The sequence below is a fragment of the Camelus ferus genome, chromosome 12, assembly GCF_009834535.1.
Source record: "Camelus ferus isolate YT-003-E chromosome 12, BCGSAC_Cfer_1.0, whole genome shotgun sequence".
Taxonomy (NCBI): Eukaryota; Metazoa; Chordata; class Mammalia; order Artiodactyla; family Camelidae; genus Camelus; species Camelus ferus.
This window is the reverse complement of record NC_045707.1, coordinates 35,959,753-35,984,784: the sequence shown is the minus strand read 5'-3', so window position 1 is coordinate 35,984,784 and position 25,032 is coordinate 35,959,753. Positions and strand designations below refer to the sequence as shown.

The 25,032-nt window shown below is 36.0% G+C and overlaps 1 protein-coding gene across 5 annotated transcripts in view; it reads right to left on the bottom strand.

Annotated features, from left to right (window-relative positions):
• Positions 1–16,458, bottom strand: part of CPSF6 (cleavage and polyadenylation specific factor 6) — a 31,250-nt gene extending 14,792 nt beyond the window's left edge. The window contains exons 1-7 of one of the 5 annotated variants that reach the window (XM_032493373.1): positions 16,276–16,458; positions 8,786–8,995; positions 7,281–7,384; positions 3,849–3,994; positions 2,773–2,946; positions 2,533–2,643; positions 1,569–2,073 (exon numbers count right to left, since the gene is read on the bottom strand). In XM_032493373.1, the coding sequence (XP_032349264.1) occupies positions 1,569–2,073; positions 2,533–2,643; positions 2,773–2,946; positions 3,849–3,994; positions 7,281–7,384; positions 8,786–8,995; positions 16,276–16,335 (1,310 nt within the window). In that variant the 5' untranslated portion in view covers positions 16,336–16,458. The remainder of the gene's footprint in view (positions 1–1,568; positions 2,074–2,532; positions 2,644–2,772; positions 2,947–3,848; positions 3,995–7,280; positions 7,385–8,785; positions 8,996–16,275) is intronic. The other 4 variants (XM_032493372.1, XM_032493374.1, XM_032493375.1 and 1 more) reach the window with 4 other exon arrangements.
• Between the last annotated feature and the right edge of the window lie 8,574 nt (positions 16,459–25,032).

The window sequence follows — 25,032 nt, the reverse complement described above, 5'->3', positions numbered from 1 at the left end:
AGTACCTGTAAATATTTGTTGAAAAAAATTAAATCCCAAGATTTTCTAAACCTGTTGGACAACTTTAAAAATTGTGACTACATGTATAGCACAGGAAAAGGTAAATTTTTTGCCATCTTAGTTATTAGGTAGGATGCTGAACTGAAGCAAGCAGTAGCAGCTCATTCTAATGAAATGAGGAAATAGCTAATATAACCTTATGCATGTTTTAAAAGATATTACTGTTATCCCCAAAACTTTATAAACATCCTGATGAAACTACAAATTGTTCAAAATCCATGTATGATTTTAACTAAATTCTGTGACATATACCCATCCTACCCCCTTTAAAAAAAAAAAAAAAACTTATGTAGGATGTGTTCCCCAATTTTCTTTTTTTTCAGTATTTCTTTTATTGAGTTACAGTCATTTTACAATCCAATTTTCTATTAAAAACTACTCAATAATAACAAAAATATATACATACACATATTTTTAGAAAACCTGATACTGTAGAAATTCTATTATGTTAAGAAAAGGATATGAAACTCAAATTTTAAACTGTTGAACCAAGCCACCTAACCCACTCCTATACATTAAGGGTGAACACATGATAGGTAGTTGTTCGCTGGAATTAAACTGCACAGAAGAAAAGTTGTGCTAGCCTTGCAGTTGTAACATCTTTCAAGCATTTTTGGCAGTCATAAAGACACAATGTCTATGAATAGATAACTGTCAACAGACTTTTCCAAACTCATTTCTCTGGCCCTGTGCAACTGTATGGAATTAAAATAATGCTCAATTCCATCCCTGCAGGACAATATCAAACAAACTGAAATACAAAGTAGTTCAACAGTGATAAAGAATACAAATTCAAATGATAAACTCAAAGGAAACTGAAGGGGCAAATTTAAATAGTTCTTAGAAATTAAGAATATAGCTCTCCAGATTATGATTTGAGTACAGATAGTTTTAAAATTATTTCAAAAGAGGGCTTAGTGATCACTTAGTTCCACTGTGCTTTCCACGCAGCTTTTCTCTAACGATTACCATTAACTATTTTAATTTCCATAAAGTCCGTGTTTTACAAGTCTCTGTAAATTACTTAATGTTCCCATTTTAATTAAAAGTTAATAATTTTGCTACTCAGGACTCCTGATGAGCATGAGATAATCAATAGTACCTATCTAATAAACTGATCTAATTCCTAAAATAATGAAGAAACTAGCATTCTATGTAGTGGTATCAATGGTAAATGCGATTCAGATTTTAAAATCTTAAAAATGGCTTAAGGATCCCATTTGCTCACTTAAATTATCTTTAGTAACCTCTTTTAATTTAAAAAAATGATAGAAATGAAGTGACTGGCCCTAAAAATCATATGGCTGTGTAAGTGGCAGAGCTGGATTATTCTCAACCCTGTACAGTATGTTTTTCACCATATCATACTGCTTCTTCTAAGGGAAAATAATACAGAAAATTAAGGATCTAAGGGGAAAGGTCATAATTTTTAAGAAAATTCAGTGTGAAAAATATCTTTTGCAGATCAAATACATCAAGTCCACTTTCATAGATAAATACTAACTTACCTTCCAGGAGGCCCATAGTCACCCCTATCATATGGCGGAGGCCGGCCATATGGATCTGTTGGTGGTGGACCTCGGCTATCTGATGTAGGCATGCCGCTGTTAGTTGGTGGAGGAAAAAAAGCCGGGTTCACATGTGGAGCTGGTGGTGGGGCACCTGGAGGTGGTCCAGGAAGATGCGGAGGAGGAGCAAGTGTAAGGGGTGGCCCAAGAGGGCCAGGTGGGCGAGGTGGAAAGGGGCCTGGAGGTGGAGGTGGTCCCTGTTGTGGAGGTGGTGGACCAGGAGGGGGGCCGTAGCCTGGAACTGGAGGTGGAGGACCAGGAGGAAGCGGACCCAACGGAGGCTGCCCAAAAGGTTGTCCAGGAAAAAGAACTGGTGGTGGAGGGCGATCTCCTCGATTAGGAGGCCCTGCTAAAGGAGGAGGCAGAACCTGACCAGGAGGTGGAGGACCTGGTGGACCGGGTGGGCCTGGAGGACCTAAGGGTGGACGTGGTGGAGTCTGTCCAGCTATAGAATAAAAGGGAGAGAGAGAGAAAAAAAAAAAAAAAAAAAAAAAAACAAAAAACACTTCAATAAGATTTTAATCTTCATGCCAAAATTATACTTTTAAAGCATAACTCACAGACCAAGATTCTTTCTCTTTAAATGAAACCCGTATATAAATGCTACACTAACAATTACAAAGGTGAAGTATATCCTTACACATTTAACTAGCTCAATTTATGCTTAAGGAAAATTATTGAAACAAAAACTTTAATAGATTACAATGCTTAGAGATAGTTTCCATCTTTCAGCGTACACACACTTCTTACAGTGAAATCACCCACCTTATAGTCTACTCTGATGCCAAGCTAGAAAGTGAAACAAGGAAAAATGGTCTTGAAAGGATTTTTTAAGAGGTAAGAAAATAAGACGGATGTAAATATTCTATATATAAGTCAAGCAAGTTTGGAGAAAAATAAAGACCTTTTAGGCCAAAAATGGGTATTTCCTCTATGCTGTGCCCCATATGCCATGGAATCCTAGTTTCCAGGAACAAAGGCCGAGTTCCTTTAACAAGATGCTTGATCAAATTTCCTGGATTCCAAAAATAGCATAACAAGGAGAGTAAGTCACATTAATAATGCATTACTTGAAAAAGAGAGAAAAGGAAAAGAGGTATTAGGTAGACACATTTTATCCATGGTAATTTAAGAAAAATTTTACCTGGAAAAGGTGGAGGTGGCCCTCCTGGTCCTGCTGGCCCAGGAAATCTGTCCCCACCAGGAACAGCCCCTGGAAAACGGCCCCGTCCTCTACCACCTTGTGGAAATGCTGCACGTGAACTGCCTCCTGGAGGACCAGCTTTACCTTCCCCAGACATTTGTCCTGATTGCGTAGCTGCAAATATTCAAATACTCATAAATAGCATTTATTAAAATAGTTCTCTGATATGTAACCACTGTTATTAGAAACAACTCTATTTTAAAGTTCATTTACACTATACACTAACTTGCAGATGCCTTGTGCCTGTCCAAACTACGTAAGAAGTACCAGTCAGGAAAACATTCATATCTCTTTAATTTCTTTTGAAGTCTCAAAAGATCCAGGCTTAAATGTATTTCCAATAAGCAAATATGAGTTACTTTCAAAATACCATACTCTGCAGCAGCCAAGACCAAAATTCTCCAACAGAAATCTCAATTTCAGTAAGCATAGATAATTTAAATTTTATAACATATTATCCATCAGTTAAGTGCTAAAACATTGAAAGAAAAACCACTTGAATTTCTGTTAATTACATGATCATCTTATTTCTTTAAATGATAACATTCACAAGTGTATTATGGCAAATCTTTTCTATAGTCACTTTACCAAGTGGTGAAAGGTCTTGGTGCCAAGCAGAAAATCAACGAATACTTTCTGGTTATCAGTGGTTTCTCCCCCACCATAACACACATCCATATAACTTTCCTTCAATCTAGGGATTAGAATGTAGCTTCTTCCTTTCTCTGGGATGGGAATGACAGAACAAGAACGGCAGACCTACAGAACTTGCATACTGTAGTATTATGTTGGGTCTGTGACATCTGGAGAAAAATGGGAGTAGGTTTCCAGTACACGGGACCACAGTCATAATCAGTAATTTAAATCAAATTCAAAGCATGGACTCTCTAAGATGGATTCTCCAATTAACTAAATATAAATATTAAGATGATTTCTCTAGTGTAACATCCAACAAATGCTAGCAAGATTGGTTAAAATGCACATCTTTTAATAAAAGCCTCTGAGGGGTTGCTTACTTTTCCTGGACTGCATTTCAAACTGACTCAGGAACTGTTTATTGCATGGAGTTACAACAGGATTCTGACCATGAAGTTCTCTTTTAGGCAACAGATCCATTAACTTTTTTGAGGATGCTTCAGATCCAACACCAACAAGGGCAAACCTAAAAGATGTTTAATGGGTTGAGGTTAGAAAGTGAGGACAGATTAACAACATTACCATTATTAAAAACGAAATGGTCTGAATTTAATTTTACCTAAAAAAACAGAAAACATGTCTTAGAATTATACAACCTCACTTTCATCTTTAACTTTTAAAAATAACAACACATATTATTCACTCACTTATAGTGTATATAATTCAGTGGGTTTTCTTAGTAACAGAGAATTTTACAACCATTGCCACAATCAATTAAGAACATTTTCATCACTCTAAAAAAACCCCCACACCCATTAGCTGTCACTCCATTTTTTCCATCCCCCAACCCTCATTAATTCATTGTTTCTATGGATTTGCCTATTCTGGATATTTGAATGGAATTATACAATATGTGGTCCTTTGTGCCTGGCTTTTTTCACTTAGCATAATGTTTTCAAGGTTTATACACGCTGTAGCATGTGTCAGTGCTTGATTTTTTCATGGCTGAATAATATTTCATTATATGGATATACTATATTTCCCCAAATCTGTTACCTGATGGACATTTGGGCTATTTCCACTTTTTGATTATTATGAATAATGTCACTATGAAAAAATGTTCTGTATCATTAGCCAACAGGGAAATGTACCACAACGATACCACCCTACACACACTAGGACAGCTATAATCAAAAAGACAATTAACAACTGCTGGTGAGGATATGGTGAAAATTAGAACCCTCATCCACTGCTTAATGGGAAACGTAAAATGCTGTGGCCATTTTGACATTCTGGCAGCTCCTCAACCCTACATGGTATGTAGGGCTAACATACAATGCAATAAATCTTCTCCTGTGTGTATGTATGTACCCAACAGAATTGAAAATACATACTTATATAAACTGATACACAAATATTCATATGGGCATTATCCACAATAGCAAAAATGGAAGTTTGTATTAATTTCTTTCATGAAAGATCTGAGAAAGGGTGGTTTTGGAACAGTGGCAAACCATATAGGGACTATGGTGTAACCTGTTTAGATAAAAGAAACCATTTTCTTAAAAAACAAAACGAAAATCTATGCTCATACAAAAACTAGTACATGAATATTCATAGGAGCCTTATTCATAACAGCAAAAATGAAAACAACCCAAATGTCTGCCAAATGATAGAATTTTTTAAATGTGATGTATCCATATATTACTGGAATATTCTTCATCTATAAAATTACTTAGCTATAAAAATATTATTTAGCTATAAATATTACTTGGCTATAAAAAGAAATTAAGTACTGATACATGCTACAAAATGGATGAACCTTGGATGAACCTTGAAAATACTATGACAAGTGAAAGAAGCCAGTCACATGGACCACATTCTTTATGATACCATTCCAGAATAGGCAAATCCAGAGACAGATTACTAGTAGGGTATGGGATTTATTTTTGAGGTGATGAACTGTTCTGGAATTAAATAGTGGTAATGGTTGTATAACTCTGTAAATAAACTAAAAAACACTGATTTGAACACTTTAAAAGGGTGAATTTTATAGCATGTGAATTATATCTCAATAGAAAAAATAAATTTAAAACAGAAAAAAACAAATGAGTATCAGTTCATACTGTTATTCTAAATTATTCTCAGAAGGACTCTTAGAAGCCTCTTCTCTCTAGGATTCAAAATGGCCTTTTAATTAGATCCCTTCTTCTAGTCAACAAAGTCTTCTGTTACACTCAAGATTATCTTGGGTCACAATATTTAGAAACAATTTAATGAATTCATTAATTTAACAAATGTTTATTGAGCACCACTTCCTATATGCCAGGTATCATTCTAGGGTGAGGGATACAATAAGTGATCAATGCTTTCATGGAACTTACAATCTAGTAGAGACAAGACAATAAACAAGTTAAATACACTATAATAAGGAAAAATTAAAAAAGGAAAGAGTGATGGGAGCAGAAGGTTCTATTTTTGCACAGGGTGGTCATGGAAGGGAACTCTTACACAGAATCCTGAACGAAGTGAAAGAGAGCTCCAAAATTTGGATATTTTGGGAAAAAGTAAGCCAAGAGGAGGCCCTAAGTAGGAATGTGTCTGAGGAACAGCAAAGAGACTAATGTGGCTGAAGCAGCAAAAGGAAGGTAAAGAGTAAGGTTACAGAGGGAGTGGGGAAACAGATTTTTACATAGCGCTTTGTAGGCCACAGTAAAGATTCTCACTTTCACTCTGGATAAAATAGGTGGCCATTAGAAGACACTGAGCAGACAAATACTGATGTCACTTTTCCCCATCCTCTACTGTACTGCACTACTTCTAGACTGTAGGGGATTAGAGTGAAAGCAGGGTAGGAGGCTATCATAGAAATTCAAGTAAGAGATAATAGTGGCTCAGACCAGGTAGCAGAAGTGAAGTTCACAAGAAGCAGCCAGACTGCACATGTTCTCAAAATATTCCTAGTGATTGTAAACTGATACACTTAGCACATTAGCATATTTTTTACTTTATCATTCTGCATCCAGCAAATTATCTTTAAAAGAAATTCAAAATCTGCACCTAAGAATTATATAAAACAAAGCCTGCCGCAACATCATTTATAATAGGCAAAACCAGAAGCCCAAATAATCAAAAGAATGGTAAAATAAATTACAGTAGCATACAAGGTATGGTGAAAAAATTAATACATTAGAGAAGATATATATTTACTGTAAATATTTGTTTTACTCCGTGTATCAAACATACTATAAAATATGTGAATTGTAATCCTATTGTCTTTTTGCAATAAAAATATAAGCACTAGGAAAAAACCTTAGAGGATATTCACTAAAATGTCAAGAGCAATCATCTATGGATGGTGAGATTGTGGCTTTTTATTTTCCTACTTTTGGACATCTGCATTTTATAATGATCCTACCTCATTTGTATAGTTTAATAGTTTAAAAAAAATAAAGCAAAACATGTTACATCATTCTCCAGTTGTCCATCTTCCTCCATCCCTAATCACAGGGATAGTAATACTTCTTCAAATTGTCATTTCAATAATCATTTCAACCACAGAGGGAGAACTCAGGAAAACTGGAGAGGAGATCTAATCTGTCCACACTCCCAGCTCCTCTAACTGTAGTGAGCTAGACAACAGGCTATGTGATTAAGTATGAATCGTTGTCCAAGAACCTCTTGCCAATATAGGGAATAAAATACCTTACACGTTAGTTAGCATTAACTCTAAGGAAAATTACCCCTAAACCTGTAATCAGTAGCTACTAACTTACATTAGGGAAAAAAAAAATTTAAAACAAAATTCTTACCCCTTTGACTGGCCATTTGCCCGATTTTCAAAAAATTTTATCTCCAAAATATCATTTACTCCCAAAGAATGAACTGCTTCAGTTAAGTCTTCATCTGTTGTCCACTGCAAGACATTTCCCCCTCATTAACCATCAAAACATAGCCAAGATATTTAGTTTCAATTTACTTTTTAAGGGTAAACGCAGGACAAACAAGAGAAAATTAATGCTCAGTACCAACTAAGTGCAATTACTACGAGTCAGTCTCCATTTTTAAAATAGCACAAAAGCACCAGAGGACTTTTAACTTCATTCCTTGATAAGAGTTTTGGAAATTAGAAGGTATACACTTAGGGATAATAAAGATTTTTTTTTTAACTCAATTAGTTTTTGGTCTCTTCCAGCTTTCAACTGCTATGACTTTAAATTTGCAATAAAACCAATCTCACTTGTCGTTTCCTTTCCTTAAAGGAAATTATTTTAGGAAATAATTTCCACCTGATGTTTCAATATAAAATGGGGGGAAAAATCCTAGCATATACTCAGTGCCTACCATATACTTTATATCAAGGATATTTAACTCTTAAAACATAAAAGTCCTGTATCATTCCCATTTTACATATGATGCAACAGAGAGATTAAAGAGCTTGTCCAAGGTTATAAAGCTAACATAGGTAGGAGGTAGGAGCTAAGATTCAAAGTCTTACTTAGCAACCACACTCTTTATAACTACATTGCTACTATCTCCAATATAAAGATCACTTAGCCTGGATGGCAGGAGATTGATCAATTAGTTTTTTAAAAATTTAAACATTAAAAAATGCTATTAAGGAAGTGGAATGGTGACAAGTTTTGACTTCTAGACAATTTTTAAACTTTCAAGTATGTGTAATAAATGCTTCTAAGTTGAGCTACAGAAATTCTATAGGACTGTTTTAGTAAATATTTAAGACTTAATGCTAATAAAACACAGATAACACTGAACATCCAGCTAATAAAACTCCCAACCAATAATCCTATGGCCTCATAAACTATTCAAATTAAAATACAATGTATACAGCAGCATTTCCACGAATGAGATTTCAAATTTAAGAGCGGAAATAAAACTTAACATGACTGTAACGTGAACTAATAATGAAAACTTTAAAAACCAAGAGTTGTATTGTGTCTCTCTCCTACACTTCTGAATCCTGGTTTGAGATTTTATGTGAGCACTTTTCTTTGTAAAACTGAGACAGCTGAAGTATAGGAGTAGTAAAGTAAAAAGAATTAATTAGAAGACAAAATAACTGAACTATATTTGATAGGAATATCTACCAAAACAAGTTGAATGACTACAAAATTCACATGTAGAAAATTTGGAATTTATGATGTTTTAAAGGTACTTGTATTTCCTTCCTCAATGCATATAGAACCAACCTAGTAACTTCAAATTCTTATTTTACAAAATTGGAGAAAAATATTAACTACTGGAATGTTTCAAAATCAATCATCAATAACTTAATTCACATGCCAAGTTTACGTACCCATGTTAGATTTCCAATATACAATGCAATTCTCTTTCCAGTATACGTATAGACAACATTTGGTGCTGCTCCTTTACCCACATCATCACCAACAGTTGGTGGGAGAGTATCCATGTAGTCCCGGTCTTCTGGGGCATCTCCATTATTTGCAGATGGAGAGATGACATCATCATACAAATCTATCTGATCATGCCCACCATATTCAGCTTCCTGAGATACAGAAATAATGCTCTAGATTATACAGCAGTCAGACTACTACTCAACAGATTTGAATGCAAATTCATTCAACTACTTTGTTTTAAAAATTTGGTAAAAGAAAAAAGCCTAAGATCTCAGTACAAATTTCAGTTTATGCCATAGACAATTCTTCTTGAACAGTGCCTATAAAGTGAATTTCTAATCAGTGAATTCTGTTTTCCCAGTGATTATTTATTATTATATAGGAAATAACATTCCTGTGGGAAAAGAATGACATGTAGACAAAATAAATAATACAAAACTTTCCATGGAAGTAAAATACTCTACAAGTAATACATGAATACAAACAGATGGGCTTAAAAATTTTTTTGACACAAAAATATCACAAACAAAAATCAGAGCCATTACAAATCCTTAATATTTATCTGCAAAAAAAAAATACAACTATTATTTTCCATGGAATTCAGGATCTTGTTTCCCAACCCTGTGAAAGCTATTAGTTTAAGAAAAAGCAGTGAGCTAAGCCATAGGAAAGGGATAAACAAATGTGGATATTTAAATGATTCTGAATGTCACAACAAATGAAGAGAAGCAGTAAACAAAATATAGGTTAAACTATCCAAATTAGTATCTATTAATAGTTTCATTATTCTCAGTCAAAAAACAGTTAATGCTTACCTGACTTCTTAGTCAATTAGCAAGAGATATCTACATGGTCAAGAGAAAAGGGATATGAATAAGGACCTAGTAAAGCTTTGCCATTAAGTGTCACCAGCAGAATTAAAGCAATGCTAGCGGATGCCACTTACATGCATGCCTAAATGATACGTCAGTAAGAGGAAAATGGAAAAAAAAATGTGAACAGGAAAAAAATGAAAAAGGAGGATTCAATTTGTGAAAAAAAGCACAAGAAAGGTACTGGCAGAACACTGGACACCATTTAAGTTGCCTTTGGTAACCGTTACTGGGCCACAGACGTGACTAGCTAGGATCAGAGGAAAAGCTCTACTTTTATCTTCCTCCCTTTCCACCACTAAGTACCTAAATCTTGATGTGAACTGTTTTATTCTTGAGGTAAAATATTTGAGAAAATAAGGGAAAAGAGGCAATTACATTTACAAAAAAAACAAATTTAAAAGAGTTCAGACATAACTCCTATCCTTTCCCATTAATCCATTTTATTAAGGATGAATACAAATGGCACAGGAGAAACTAACAGTTTTAAGGACTAACTACTATATGGATTTAAAAAATGACACAGAAGTTATTTCTAATATGACTGTGAACAGATCAACAAAATATTGTTACTATAGGTCCCAAAGGAACATGGCTATTGTTTCGTTATTTAGAAGAGAGCCAGAATAAGATATTGTTAAAAAGAAAGAGAAAAAGAAGAAAATCTAGAAGAGGAAATACCACTTATACACATAGCCAAAGGGACCTGAAATTTGTAAAGTCATCTTCAGATAATTATCTAATTTACTAATTATTCAACAGCATCTCTACATAACAATACTGTTAGGAGGTTGAACATCTATAGTAAGATCTCAAGATAAATCAAAAACAAAGCCATCTTTAGCAATGGACAGAAACTAAGAACACAAATCACTGAATAATACTATAATTTAATTTTGTTTGTACAGCAATACCAAAATAACCGTTGAAAATTGAGTTTTTGTTAAACAAAGTAACATGATCAAATTGCGGTGACAGTAAAAATTAGAAAAAAGGAGGGTGAGTTTTGTTATGAAGTTTCAGTGTAGCTGAAAGCTTCAGGTGGCATGGCTGCAGCAGTGATTCCACACTCCACACACCTAAGACACTAAAAAGGTTCCCACAGGGGGTAGTGGGCACTTTAAACTCTTGCAATCCAGTTCTGTACATCAAGTAGAATTATTATTACTATTATTCAAAAGGAGTTGTGTTTCCATCCTCCTCAGCAGAGACTATAATCACAATATATGGTCTGAGGGAGAGTAAAAAAGAATGCAAGGGTTATTAACAGCAGCACTAAAATAAAAAGTATTTAGATTTACACTTTCATGAAATAGGTTAACACATCATTTGATTTTTTCATTAGTTGTAAATCTAGGAGAATGTTTACATAAGTAGACAATTCACAAGCATAATTGCAGCTACACTAACCTGGTGAATCACAATCACTTACTATTTTTGTCCGTCCATGAATTCCTACGTTGACACCAACCAATTTTCCATATTGATATGATTCTACCAATATTTAGCATCAGCCATTTTGTCTGGTAGCTGGACTGCTTCCAACTGGTTGAAGTATGATGCTAATTGAGACCATGGTCCTGGGGTTTGATCTCCATGTGGACTAGTTAGCTTCACTCTGTTCCAAGGCCACAGCCTGTACTTCTAGCCCCAGTGGTATGCATTTGGACTTGGTGAAAAAATATTAATGAATCTGAATACATATGCCACCATTACTAAAATGCAACTCAAAACACACACTCTTTTGTAGTATCAGTAATCTTCCTCTTCAGCTTTAGCATATCACACCTATCCTCCAGATTAAATAAAAATATATATATAGAGAGAGAACATATCCTACCTTCTGTTCCCACTCTAAAAAGGGGGAAAACATGCATCTTCTGAAATTATGTAAAAGGTATATCATAGGTCATATATAAAGAAACTGAGCCCTGAAAGTCTATTGAACAAACTGTCAAAGAGAAATGGGCAACAATGTCAAGTTCTACTATGTAGAGTCTTTTCAGTGATTACCTTTAGGAAATTTTAATGGCATTCAAAAACAAGAACATGTCAACATTAGCCCTCAAATTATTTATAGTATTTATACCAAATACTGCCTAATTGTAACTATCTACTTTTCACAGCAGCTACTCACCGATAGGGCTGCACATTAAATAACTTCCAGCAGGCAACAACTCTTAGGGTTTGTAAAAAAAAAAAAAAAAAAAAAAAATTCACTTTTCTTTTTTCATTTCCTACATTCTAATCACTATAATCATTTTAAAGGCAAAGTATCCTCTCAATATTTTACGCTTCAAGATTATGTTCCTCGTGATATATAAGTAGCTGTTGCCAAGTGAAAGAATAACCAAAATTCAATTAGCTTCTTTTTAAAGTAATATTTCTCAACTTTTTTTCATTATTACCACTCCCTGCTTCCAAACAGTTATTTTTAGACATATTTTCCCTATCACCTCCGATAAAATTTTAGTATTACAGATGTACTGTACACCCTTATTGGAATGGCTGTGGTACAATTGTATTATACACTTCATTCTCCCTTACAGGCCTAGCCCTGCCTTTGGTGGTCCTAAAATGTATTCTATACCATGGAAGAGAAATATACTAGCATGCAAAATCCAATAGCATATAATCTATTACATATTATCTTTTTAGAAAATATTTCACTTTCTGATTTTGTTTATGTTCCAAGTAGATAATTAAAATTAGTTTGTGATCTCTATAAAAAGCTCAACTGATGGTAAGGAAGACAACTTGGTACTAAAAATATGCCACATAAACCACAAAGTGGACAATTTATAGGCAGCTCAATGAGCTACTCAAATAATTAAACTGAGTAAGAAGGGTTTTAGTGCCTCTTAAATATTTCAACCCAAGTTTCTAAATTAATCTCTACCTACCTCAGTCTCCATCTTACAAGACTTATCTTACAGGATTTTCTATTAAATATAAAATTCTTAGAAATAAGATTTTACTGATATTTGTCTAATAAACTTATCTTCCAAAATTAGCTAAACATTGGCTAGAGTAAATACTTAGAAACTAAATGTAAAGTATAATGACTTATGAAATAAAGGCAAGTTGACTTATGAAGATGTCTAAACCCATAACTTCCAAATGAATTTTTCCACTACATTTTCATTTTGGTCAGATTACTAAATGAGCACTGCTATCAGTGACCTGCCACCAGATACATCAATAACTAAATTCTCCATTATGAGCTTTTACTCCCCAAACAAGCAAAATACACACTACTTCAATGCACATGGTATAAACTTTCCTAAAGTTCAGAAAATTTGACTTTCCTCTCCACTGTCAACAAAAATTCTAAGACAGAGATACGCATAAAGGAGTGATTTCTATAATACATTACTTGTCAGTGTTATAATTAGGTAGGTGTCTCTCAACCCCGCTACAGTGCACTGTATGGTAGAGACTGAAAACTTTGTATCCCTCCTTGTTGGCATGTAACAGATACTCAAGAAATGTATATTGGACAATTGAGTTTAAAATTTTTTATTTTAGTTTTGGTCAAAATACAAGCCTATAATTATTAAATATTAAGCTACCAACTACTACATTCAAGTACAAATACCATTTCGAACTGAACTGATACACAGTACAAAGGCTGAAACGAACCACTTTCTTCTCAATTCTAAATCCAAGTAATGTACAGGGTTGGAAGTAGTTCAAATTCTTCCACTGGAGCAACTGTTCTCAATTTGGTTACATCCAAAGACCTTCAGTTTAAGAACTAAGAAGCACCTATAAAGAATAGCGAAGTCCCTTGTGCCTTCTCCCCTTCTCCACTTTCATTCTCCATTCTTAAATTCATCTAGTGAAGAAAGGGAATGATACTATAGTTTGACTAACTTATTCTCACATCATTCCCAAATTAAAGTTTATTCTAAGACAGCTGAATGTGTCACGCTTTTTGAAATAGGTTTATACTGTGCTTTACCAAACACATTTTTTAAAAAAAGCATAAAAGTATGACCATTTAAAATAGAAAACACATAGACCACAAAGAATATCAAAGTATACAGTGCAATTTAAACTGCAACTCACAAGAACAAATTTTTTAAATGTCTACAGTTTAGAAGCCAAAATAAGACCAATTATATTTTAGCAAAACATTTTACTCAACCACCACAAGTAAGAGTTCACAGTTTACTGTAAGAACCAGTAAAAACAGTCACCAGCTAATAAGAGTCCACATTAAATCAATCAGCAATAATTTTGTAGTTGCCTCTAATTCTGATAAAATTTCAGAAAAATATTTGATGATAGGAACATTTTAAAAAATGAAGGATGAACCTTAAAAACCACCAACTATCCTTTTGTGGCCATATTTTATATAGGAATTACCACAACAAGCAGTATATTACGAAAGCCAGTCATATGAAAAAATAACAAAAACAAAGCCTCTATTTAATCCCATTAATCTATTAAAAAGTAAAAAGATTTTACTGTAAAAATTATACAACTATGTGTAAGATATAATGCTACAGGTACAAGTCAATAAAAAGGCACATTTTTTAAAAAAAGATCCCTATAAAGCAGTTCCTCATGAAGGCCACAAAATTTTAAACTCTTCTTACCTCCTCCTCAGTCAGCACTAGTTACTTACTGCACAGGGATAAGCAAGTATCACTCCATCCAGCTATACAGATTAGAGAAATGCCCACCCCAAATAAAGTTATATGAAAGTCTAAAAGATATTTCATTAAAAGGTTCTGAAAAAAGTTCCAACTTCTAAAATTGTAGCCCAATTATTCCTTTATTGTGGGAAGAAAAACAAAGTAAATATATTTTCTGGTAAGAAATCTAAGACTGTCTTGAACATTTAATTGTTCCTTTACTTATAGATATGGACATTTTCGATGGAATGTTATACTCATTTGATTGATAAAAAGAAAAAAAATTTTCCTAGAGGTCTTTGTCTACAGATCTTAAAAAAGCATTAGAACCTGTGTAGCACTCAAGGTAATTTTCTAAATTATCATTGACACAACTCAGGCATCACATATCCAAAATGTAAACACAATAAAAAGAACAAAGATTTTAAAACTTAACATTTGACTACAATGGGTTACATTTAGGCATGTTGAGTCTTGAACGGAGTAAGAAACATTTAAAGCTAATTGAATTTTTTTTCTAACATTAAACGAGGAGCACAAATATTTCTTTTTAAAAAAGGTTTCTAGCTTTCCCTATTTTAAAAAAACTTGAGCCCCTAGTCACAAATAAGATTCTCAACGGAGGAAAAAGCCCCACAAAAACACATTAATTAGCTAGTAGAATTTTACTAAGCTTCTCATAGAGACCTGGAAAATACAAAAAATAAAGCTTTTAAGTGTACTGCAGTTAGGGACAATTTGACTTTTTTAAACGTGTTACTACAAAGAAGGCAGTAAAGATGTGAGCAGTAGGCTTACAGCTTAAACGTCACTACTCTAGTAACAACCTTCTCCAAGGATGCCCAACATCAGAGATCACAGCTCCGCGGCTAAGTTCTTCTAGGCAACTGTGGCCTATGAGATACCGGAAAAACCTTACATTCTCTTTCTCCAGCCTTTCAAAATCCCTTGGAGAACAGTAAACGTTTTGCTTTTGGAAATCGGGTCATAGCTACAACCCTTTATTTTAAAACTATACGGTAAGAATTTCGAGTGAACGTTCTTTAATCACTCCTCTGATCTCTAAGTGAGCTACCATCTTTTTTCGTTCCATCCAGTACCGCGCTTCCAAGTAGTCCTTTCGGCCCAGGCCACCTATCTTCATAGGTATTTCCATGACAAAGGCCGAGAACGACTGGGCCTCAAAGGCAGTGCAAGCCCTCGACCACCGACGCTGGGCCAACCGACTTTTAAACTCGATCTTTAGGTCCAAAAGTCAGAGGACTTGTTGCAAAGTGCCTGCACCTAAGCCGCCTTTGGAAAGTGTGAGGGGAGGAGGAGGAAGGCGCCACGCCGAAACCTGTCGCAAACGTGAGCAGGAGGGCCCAGGAAGCTGGGCGCGCGGGATACAAAGGGCCGTGAACGCGGCCTTCCATGCGGCGACCGTGCGCCGACAGGGAGACAAAATGGAGCGATGGGAGGAATCGGAGACCGAGCGGCAGGGCCGGGGGCGAGGCGGCCAGCGCGCGCCCCGCTGGGCTTCCTCCCCGACACGGCGGCGGGGGAGGGGACGCAGTGGCGGCCTGTTCTCCACGCCGCCCCACCGCCCCGGCCTAGCGCGGCGGGAAGCGCCCGCCGGCCGCCGCCAACAATGGGGAGCGAGGCGGCGGCGAGGGAGGGGCCCGCGGCGGCTGCACGGCGGCCCGCGGCCGCGCTCGGGGCCCCGCGGCGGGTCGCTGCGCCCGCAGCCCACGAAACGACGCGGTAGAACGAGGGGCGAGGGGGCGCCCCGACGCGATCGGGCGGCGCGGCCCACAGGCGCCAAGGACGCACGGTCTGCAGCGGCGCCGGCTCGCAGCCCGCGGCGGACCCCAGGTCCACGTCCCGGCCGCAGCGCCGCCCACTTCGGCGGCGTGGGCCTAGGTCCCCACGTACCTGGTTGAACTCTTCGCCCACATCCGCGTAAATGTCTATGTGGTCCACACCGTCCGCCATCTTCCCTCGGCCTCGGGCGCCGCCGCCACCGCCGCCGCCGCCGCCGCCGCCGCCGCCTCCTGCAGGTCCGTCCGCCGCGGCAGCAGCAGCGGATCTAGCGGTGGGGGCGGGGCACGCTGCGTCACTTCCGAGGCCCGAGGGCCGAGGCGGGGGAGGACGGGGGCGCCGGTCTCCTCCGCGGCCGCCAGCTCGCCGCGGAGAAGAAAAACTGCGCCTCCGAGGGCACCAGCGGATTCTTTTGTGTGTCTGGGTTAGGCTTGGGGGGCGGGGCAGGGGGTGGTCTCAGTTGTTTCCCGACACTGTTTTCACGTTATCTCAGCTACAGTCAAACGTTTTGTAATATTTTCATTTCTCAGTTTTTCTTGCATTTCTCACAGCCAGGGATTTTAGAAAAGTGGGAGTTTGAGGTCCACGATTAAATACAAAGTGTTACCCCAGCTTTCTGTGAGCGCCTTGAGAGCGAGAAGAAAGTCTTACCCCTGCATCCTCAGAGACCAGCAGAATTTCCTTTGCCTTGTAAACGCTAGATACCCGTTGATGGTTATCTTGAGCTATTTGTATACATGTCATATGCATGTTATTTATCTTTCCATCTGTATCTCCGGCATCTTCTTTCATCTCTTTCTTTTCTGTCGTTTATCGTCCCATTCATCGCCCTTCATTTTTCCTTCCTTTGATTTGCAGTTGGTTCTCTCTCGAATAGTTTAAATGCCTCTAACTTGAATGCAGTCCTCCAGAACCAACACAGTAAGGTGGAGGTATCCTGAGGCAAGGAGCTTCTCTCTTAGAATCATGGAATCTCAGAGAGGGAAGGGAACTGGTAAAGGTGTAATTAGGTCCAAACTGCTCGTTTTACAGATAAAGGAGGGAATTGAGGCCTAACAGACTCTAAATGATTTAACTGGGGTCACATAGTTAATAAAGAAAGCTTTTGCCACCAATATATTACTCTACCCTTAAAGAGGGTTTCAGTTAAAGGGGATCAACTGCAGTCCAAAAATGTTCAATGGAAAATTTCAGAAATAGTTCATAAGTTTTAAGTTGCTACCATTCTGAGTAGCATCATGAGATCTCTAGCAATCTGTAGTTTCTGGCATCTGTTAGGGGTTTTGAAACATAGCCTCCCCCAGGTAAGTGGGGACTGCTGTACTTTGATCAAAGATGTCTCTCCAGTTTGAAACCTTCTCCCCTTCTTTATATCTTTTTCACCCATTTAAAAACCCACCAAGTCAGAGTGTCTTTCATAAGATATATACTACCCAGAAATTATTCATAAGCCAAGCAATATCTGTACTTAATATACTAAGAAAAGCTTGGCTGGAGTCATAGAGACCAAACTGGTGATCTGGATACAAATTTCTAGTCAAATACTCTACCAGCTAGATGACCTCAGTCAAGTTACCTAACCTCTCTGATGTTCAATCTCAGAATCTTTAAAGTTGGGACAATAATATTTACCTCACCAAGGCTGAAGGTTGATAGTGTTTTAAATGAGATAATATGAAAAATGCCTATCTGCTTCTGCTTCTTGGAAACACTGATTTCCTTTTTCCCATGGGGCTTTATAGAAGAAAAAAGTCACTCATGATAAAGGGTGAGAGCATTTCTTAGATTGGTGATATGGTAGGCACAATAATGGCCCATCGTAGATGTCCACATCCCAAAACCTAGAATCTGTGACTATGTTACCTTACATTCCAAAACAGACTTTGTAGATATGATTAAGTTAAGGATCTTGAGATAGAGAGATTATTCTGGATTTCTTGGTGAGTCCAAAGGAATCACACGAGTCCTTGTAAGTGAAAGAGCAAGAGTCAGAGGAAGTGTGAGGATAAGAGCAGTTTATGTTCTTTCAGTACACTTAAAAATCATTCCAGGATTCTGACTTCTGTTGTTACCTGTGAAAACTTAGCTGTTAGTGTGACTGTTTTTTGAAGGTCACTGGTGTTTCTTCCCCTCTGGCTGCTTTTAAGATTTTTTTTTTCTCTTGGATTTTGATTTTCCACTCTTGTTCTATATATGTTTGGAAGGGTAATTCTTTTTATTCATGATGCTTGGAATTTATTGGGCCTCTTGAATATATCAATTGATCCCTTTCATGAGTTCTGGAAAATTCTCAGACATTACCTCTTCAAATATTACTTCTGCCCCGTTCTTTCTTCTCTCCTATAACCCCAATTAAAAGTATATTAGATCTTCTCTATTCACTATTTCTCTTACCTTCTCTCTTTTATTTTCCATGCTTTTATTTCCCCATGCTTCACTTTGAGTAGCTTTTTTTCTGTTTCCTGGATTGCTAATCTCTCTCCTATAGTGTTAAACTCATATATTGAACTGTTAATTCTTTTTAAATTTTAGGTTCTAGAATTTCTATTTGATTCTTTTAAATATCTATTACATTCATTTTTATAACATCAATTTTTTTTTTTTTTTTTTTTTTTTTTTTTTGCTGGAACTGTTGATCTTAGCTTTTATCTCTTTGAACATAGTGGCATCATTGGTATACAATCTTGGTCTCTGATAATTCCAATATCTGGAGTCTCATTGCATCTGTCATTGGTTCTTTGTTCTAGTTATTTATTATGCATTGTTTAAGCTGGTTCTCATTCATGTTGTCTTGTTACTTGATTGTCTTTGTAAGCTGGACATCATAATTGAAACACTTGAAGAAATAATGTGAGACCTATGATGATTTTTTTTCCATAAGGGATTTTCATTTTCTTCTGTCAGGCACCTTGAGATACCAACAAACAGGATCACCCTAACCCAGATGATTGGGAACCTTGGGAAGACTGCTTTAGTTTGGTTTGTCCTTACCTCTCAGAGTTCTGTCCTGAGAACCATCCCAAAACATGGTTTACCAGAATCACCACTTTCGACGAGTCCTAGACTCCATACTTCGTTCCCTTAAATGTCAAAAGTGCAGTTGAACCTCTCAGCCATCTCTTTTGAATCTGAAAATGCATACCTCCCCCTACCCCAGGACAAAAGCACTCTGAATGCGTAGACCCTGTCCCTTTTTGCTTCTCAGCCAGGTAATTCCTCATTCCTTGGTTAGTTTTTTTATTATTTTATTTTTTTTAATTTTTTAAAGTAGTTTATTAAAATTTTAATACAATTTTTAAAGTTTACTTTCCATTGACAGTTATTACAAAATGTTGGTTATATTCCCCATGTTGTACAATATATCCTTAAGACTAAATTACACCCAATAGTTTGTACCTTCCACTCCCCCAACTTTTTGATGATTTTAAAATGTTGTTTCAGGATACCTCCTTACTCAGCCCCAAAATGAGATATTGTAGTAGATTACAAAGGTAAATGCATAATAATAATGACAACAATGACAAACTCTACTGCTTATTGAGTACCTTCTACATAACAGTCTCTTTTGACATCTTACACTCATTAACATACATAGAAAAAAGATGGGAGATTTGGATTCTTGTTTTGGCTTTAAAACTGACTAGCCAGGTAACCTTGGACAAGTCTTTTACCTCAAGTCCTTTGCCTCAAATCCTCCATGAAGGTCCCTGTCAGTTCTGAAATTATATTGTTCAATATCTACATAGACTTGAAAGTCCAAGGTGCCTTAGGAGAAATTCCACAGTAGTATGTTAAATACTGCAGAGGCATTTCCCTTTAGCCCACCTGCATTAGTTTCCTGTTACTGCTGTAACAAATTACCATAAATTTAATGACTTGAAGCAACACAAATTTCTTGTCTTACAGTTTTAGAGATGAGACGTCTAAAATGGATCTCACTGGGCTAACATCAAGATGTTAGCAGGGCTGTATTCCAGGAAGCTCTAGAGGAGAATCCATTTTCTTGCCTTATCCATCTTGTAGAGGCTGCCCACATGCTTTGGCTATGGCTCCCTTTCAGCAATCACATCACTCCAACAATATAAGCACTATAAAATCAAAATATTTAAGAAGAGTAGCAAAGAGTCCATCAACAGGTGACTGGATAAAGAAGATGTGGTATATTTATACAATGGAATACTACTCAGCCATAAAAACTGACAACATAATGCCATTTGCAGCAACATGGATGCTCCTGGAGAATGTCATTCTAAGTGAAGTAAGCCAGAAAGAGAAAGAAAAATACCATATGAGATCGCTCATATGTGGAATCTAAAAAACAAAAACAAAAACAAACAAACAAACAAAAACAAAGCATAAATAAAGGACAGAAATAGACTCACAGACAGAGAATACAGACTTGTGGTTACCAGGGGGGTGGAGGGTGGGAAGGGATAGACTGGGATTTCAAAATTGTAGAATAGACTACACTGTATAGCACAGGGAAATATACACAAAATGTTATGATAACTCACAGAGAAAAAATTGTGACAATGAGTGTGTATATGTCCATGAGTGACTGGGGAATTGTGCTGAACACTGGAATTTGACACAACATTGTGAAATGATTATAAATCAATAAAAAATGTTAAAAAAAAAAAGAGTAGCAAAGAGATTGGAAAGGAGATAAATAATGTTCTAAGGTGCTCTATACATCTGCCTCTTCTCTGTATAGAAGGACTTTCTCTCCTTTTCCATGCACATGGCTGTGCAACAATGGCAACCTCAGCTCCAGAGTTCCAATAACCACCATTCAAGAAAATGGCCATCTGGCTTAGTTTCAGTTACAAAACCTGAGGAAAAAGCAACTGATTAGCTCAGTTTTTATAGAAGTTTACTCCTAGTCCAATCAAATTTGTCTAAGGGAGTAGGGTCACAGAGTAACAACTTGGCTTACAGCTTCTACTCTGTGAGTTAGGAAAGCATAGAGAATTATCAGTGAACGATGGTTGCTTTGAACTAAGGAGACACTCCAAAGGTTATCTAACACGTTCCACCTGCTGAATGACAACACATAGACAAATCCTGATGGTTGGGGAAGGCAAATCCAAATTCATAGATATTTAACACATGCTATCATTCTGACTTACTCTATATAAGTCAATGCCACAATCTCTGTAGGAATATGACTTTGGTTCTAACACATTACAGGCCATAGTTTAGCCTTATGGTCCCCAAACTTTGTAAAATACTTAACTCTCTTAGTATAACATTTTAAAACATGCAGCTGTAATATGTATGTGTAAATACTATTTTATTGAGGCATTATATGTTAACATTCTTATACCATGAACATATGTATAAATATAAAATTTTAGAGGGTGAAACAAATAAGATTTTAAAATGTCTTGCTAATAATACTTAAAGACCTCATATTATCATTAGTGAATGTTAATCCATATTTCAAATTGTCTTCTTGAAATTTGGGGGCTTATTCTTGTCAAATCTGATTATATCATCACTTTTTTTATCTATTATGTGGCTGACAAGAATTCATAATAGAAGTGGGTAAGTGTTGGCTCTGCTAATTTCTTGTCTTTTGCTTTTATTTTCATTATTAGTGTTAACTATGAATCATGGTTTCTTAGGAGTCTTTTTAAGACAACTGGGCATTTTGTGATGGTTAGCTTAGTTAAAGCTGGAGAATATAATCTATTAGTCTATGTAACTGGGCTTTCATAAACTGCCATGTATTGTAATACACTGCAGGTGAATCGTATTAAGTGCCTGTGTGAGGGAATCCTTTCGAATCCTCTATGTCGGAGAGGAAATCCCCCTCTTTTGCTCAGGATTGCCCCCAACAGGAGGGACTATGTAGGAAATGAAAGACGTTAATGATTCAAAGCGCCTCACCTTCATGGGTGCTTTCTGCAATTGGAGACCACGGTTCCTTTCCACTCAACTTTTCTCTCTCTGACACATGCCCACTTCGTGTTGGATAGGGGTTGGGAGTGGCAGCAGGCATCTTTTTGGATCTAAGTGGAAGTTGATTGGGGAGGTACATTAAGTTTGGGGTTAATGGGGCTTCTGTGATACTAAGATACAAGGCTAAATGTCGTATCATGATCTGGGTATGTCCGACTGTGCTAGGCTCTGGAGGTATGTGGGTTATGGAGGAGAAACAAAGTATTAGATATTATTCTTTGGAAAATTAATCTAAAGAAACATGAAAAATTGTAAGTGGAAGATTTGGTTCTCATTAATGCATAGTCAAAATAAAAGTCTTTACTGACAGGAATATACTAAATAATGAGACATATAAAATTATTAACTTACTATACAATTTTTTCTCTTTATGAGAAAAATCATGTGAAATTGAAATTCCTGTATTTCTTTTCTTCTTCTAAACAATTTGTTTTCATGCCTTACTTTGTATTCATAACCTTTTTGTCCTTTTTCTTTTTGAAAGCCCCCCAAATACAGACATTTCAGGCTCCAGAAGACCTAGATTCATGCCTTCCACATACTTTAGTGATATAAAACCATTTGACATATGAATTGAGTGAGGACACTAGTGTCAACTCATATATTAAATATTAGTTCAGCTTAGTTTTTCTATTTTTTTCATTATTTAGAGAATACTTTATTAGTTTCTGTAATCAAACCCATGTAGTTAAGACTTTACATATTTAATACAGTGTATTACCCCTGTACAAATGGAAAAAATTAGGTTCAATGTTTCTATTTTTAAAATAACCCCAATATTTATATTTAAAACAAAATATTTTTATTTTAAAAATAAAATTTTTAAAGTAAAAAACATAATACTACATGATCTAATATCTTTCCACATCCCAATGAATAGATTTGTGTACTGTAAGTCAGAGACAATTGGTTAAACCACCTATTTTGCTATGGCTAAATAAAGACTTATTGCAAGTCCAGGAAAGTGGAGCATTGCCTCCTTGAATCAGTCCGTTCCACATGTCAAGTACTGCTGTTAACCAAATTCTGTTAGACTGAATCATCTAAAATTGCAGTTTTTTTAGGTCAACAATGATCAAACTTTGACAAATTCATAGGTTCATACTAATATGCTATTTAGGATGGATTCAGCTTTAAGTAAAAGAAAGAGGACTCAAATTGACACTAACAATAAGAAAACATATTGTGTGGGTATCAGTAAACACACAAAATTGACTATGAGGCTTGAGAAACAATTTTGGAAAACAGGCAGAAAAACCAAAGGAGGCAAAGTAGAGTCAGGATCCTGCTGCAGAGATAAATTGCCTAGGAAGCTTCTACTAGCATTGTCTGCAAGAGATAATTGCTGTAACTCTACTGGACTCCACCGTTAATGGTTGCTCATTGCTAGAATGCCACACCTTTAACTGAGCTGCAGCCACCTCATACAAGCTCTAACGGTTGTTCTTTTGTACATTCCCTCAAGATTCAAAGTCCAGGGCTGGAACATCAGGCCTAAAACAAAGGATTATGTACACACTGCCAGGATGATCAGATACTGGCCAAAAAAAAAGTTAATTTTGAGTACATATAGACAAAATACTGGATGAAAATACTTCCAAATGTTAATATTAGTTTTGGGCAGTAGAATTGTGAGTATTTTTCGTTTCTTATTTATTTATACATTTCTGTTTTCAGTATTGCTAAATATGTTTACTAACTTTATAATAAAAAATTTTTAACTTTCATTTTAAAAATAGAAAAGCATAGAATTAAGATTCTATTATGCAGTATAGCTATACATTTGTACTCAGGATGGAACTTGGCATTTAGAAACTTGTAATCATAATGAGTTCACATACCTGATTAAAAAAATAAAAACATCTGAGGCTATACTGTAGTTTGCCATAAACTTTTTCAGCATTTGTGTGAAAATATGTTTAAAAATTAAAGTTTTTGCCATGATTTTAAAGTTAGTTGTTTGTTACCACTGGTCATACTTTGTACTTTGTACAATGTATTTGTCTTTGTGTTTTTGATGATTTGTTTCTGGAGATTACTGAAGGTGAAAATGGAAATATAAAGTCCATGTGAAGGACTGGACTTTGGCAAAATATAGTAACATTAGTATGAGTGGAAGACAGACAGACATAATAGGTAGCCTTCACACCAGGGAGAAAGAAGGTGGGGAGGTGGAAAGTTTTTTCTCATCTAAAAGGAACTAGGAAAGGAGAAAATAAAGAAAAAAGAAGTATAAATAGAAAATACAAAATAACATGATAGTTTATGTCCAAATACATTGGGACACAGTCAATGCATATCAAACTAAGCTCACCAATTAAAAGACCTAGGTTATCAGAGTCAGTTGCTCTTGAAATTATAGAGGAGACGTACCTAAACAAAGACTTACAGAAAGGTTAAAAATAAAGGGATGCAAAAAGGTGGAGCAAACAAGTGTACAGCTGAAGCAAAGCTAGCATAGCTATATTAATATCAGATAAAGGAAAATTTAAGAGAATTTAACTGTTAATAAAAATAAAGATAGCAATGCATTTCTTTAAAGAATGTTGGAATGCATTAAAAAAAATAAGGTAAAAGAAATACCACTGTCTTGGGTATTTTCTTTGAGTAGTTTCCTCTGCTTTTTTCCCCTGCCTGAAAGTAACTGTGTATTTTTATATGCCATAGAAAATTAATATATGGTAATTACAGAAAAATGTAGACAATGCTGAAAATTAAAAAGGGCAAAATAAAAATTAATCTTATAACCAGAGATAATCCTATTACTATTTTATGTACATCCTTCTGATATTCTGATGCACATGTATAAATATACATTTTATTTTTTAAAATGGCATCATAATATATGCCACTTTTCACCTAAGGATATAATGTAAATGTTTTACCATACCAGTAAACATTCTTTTA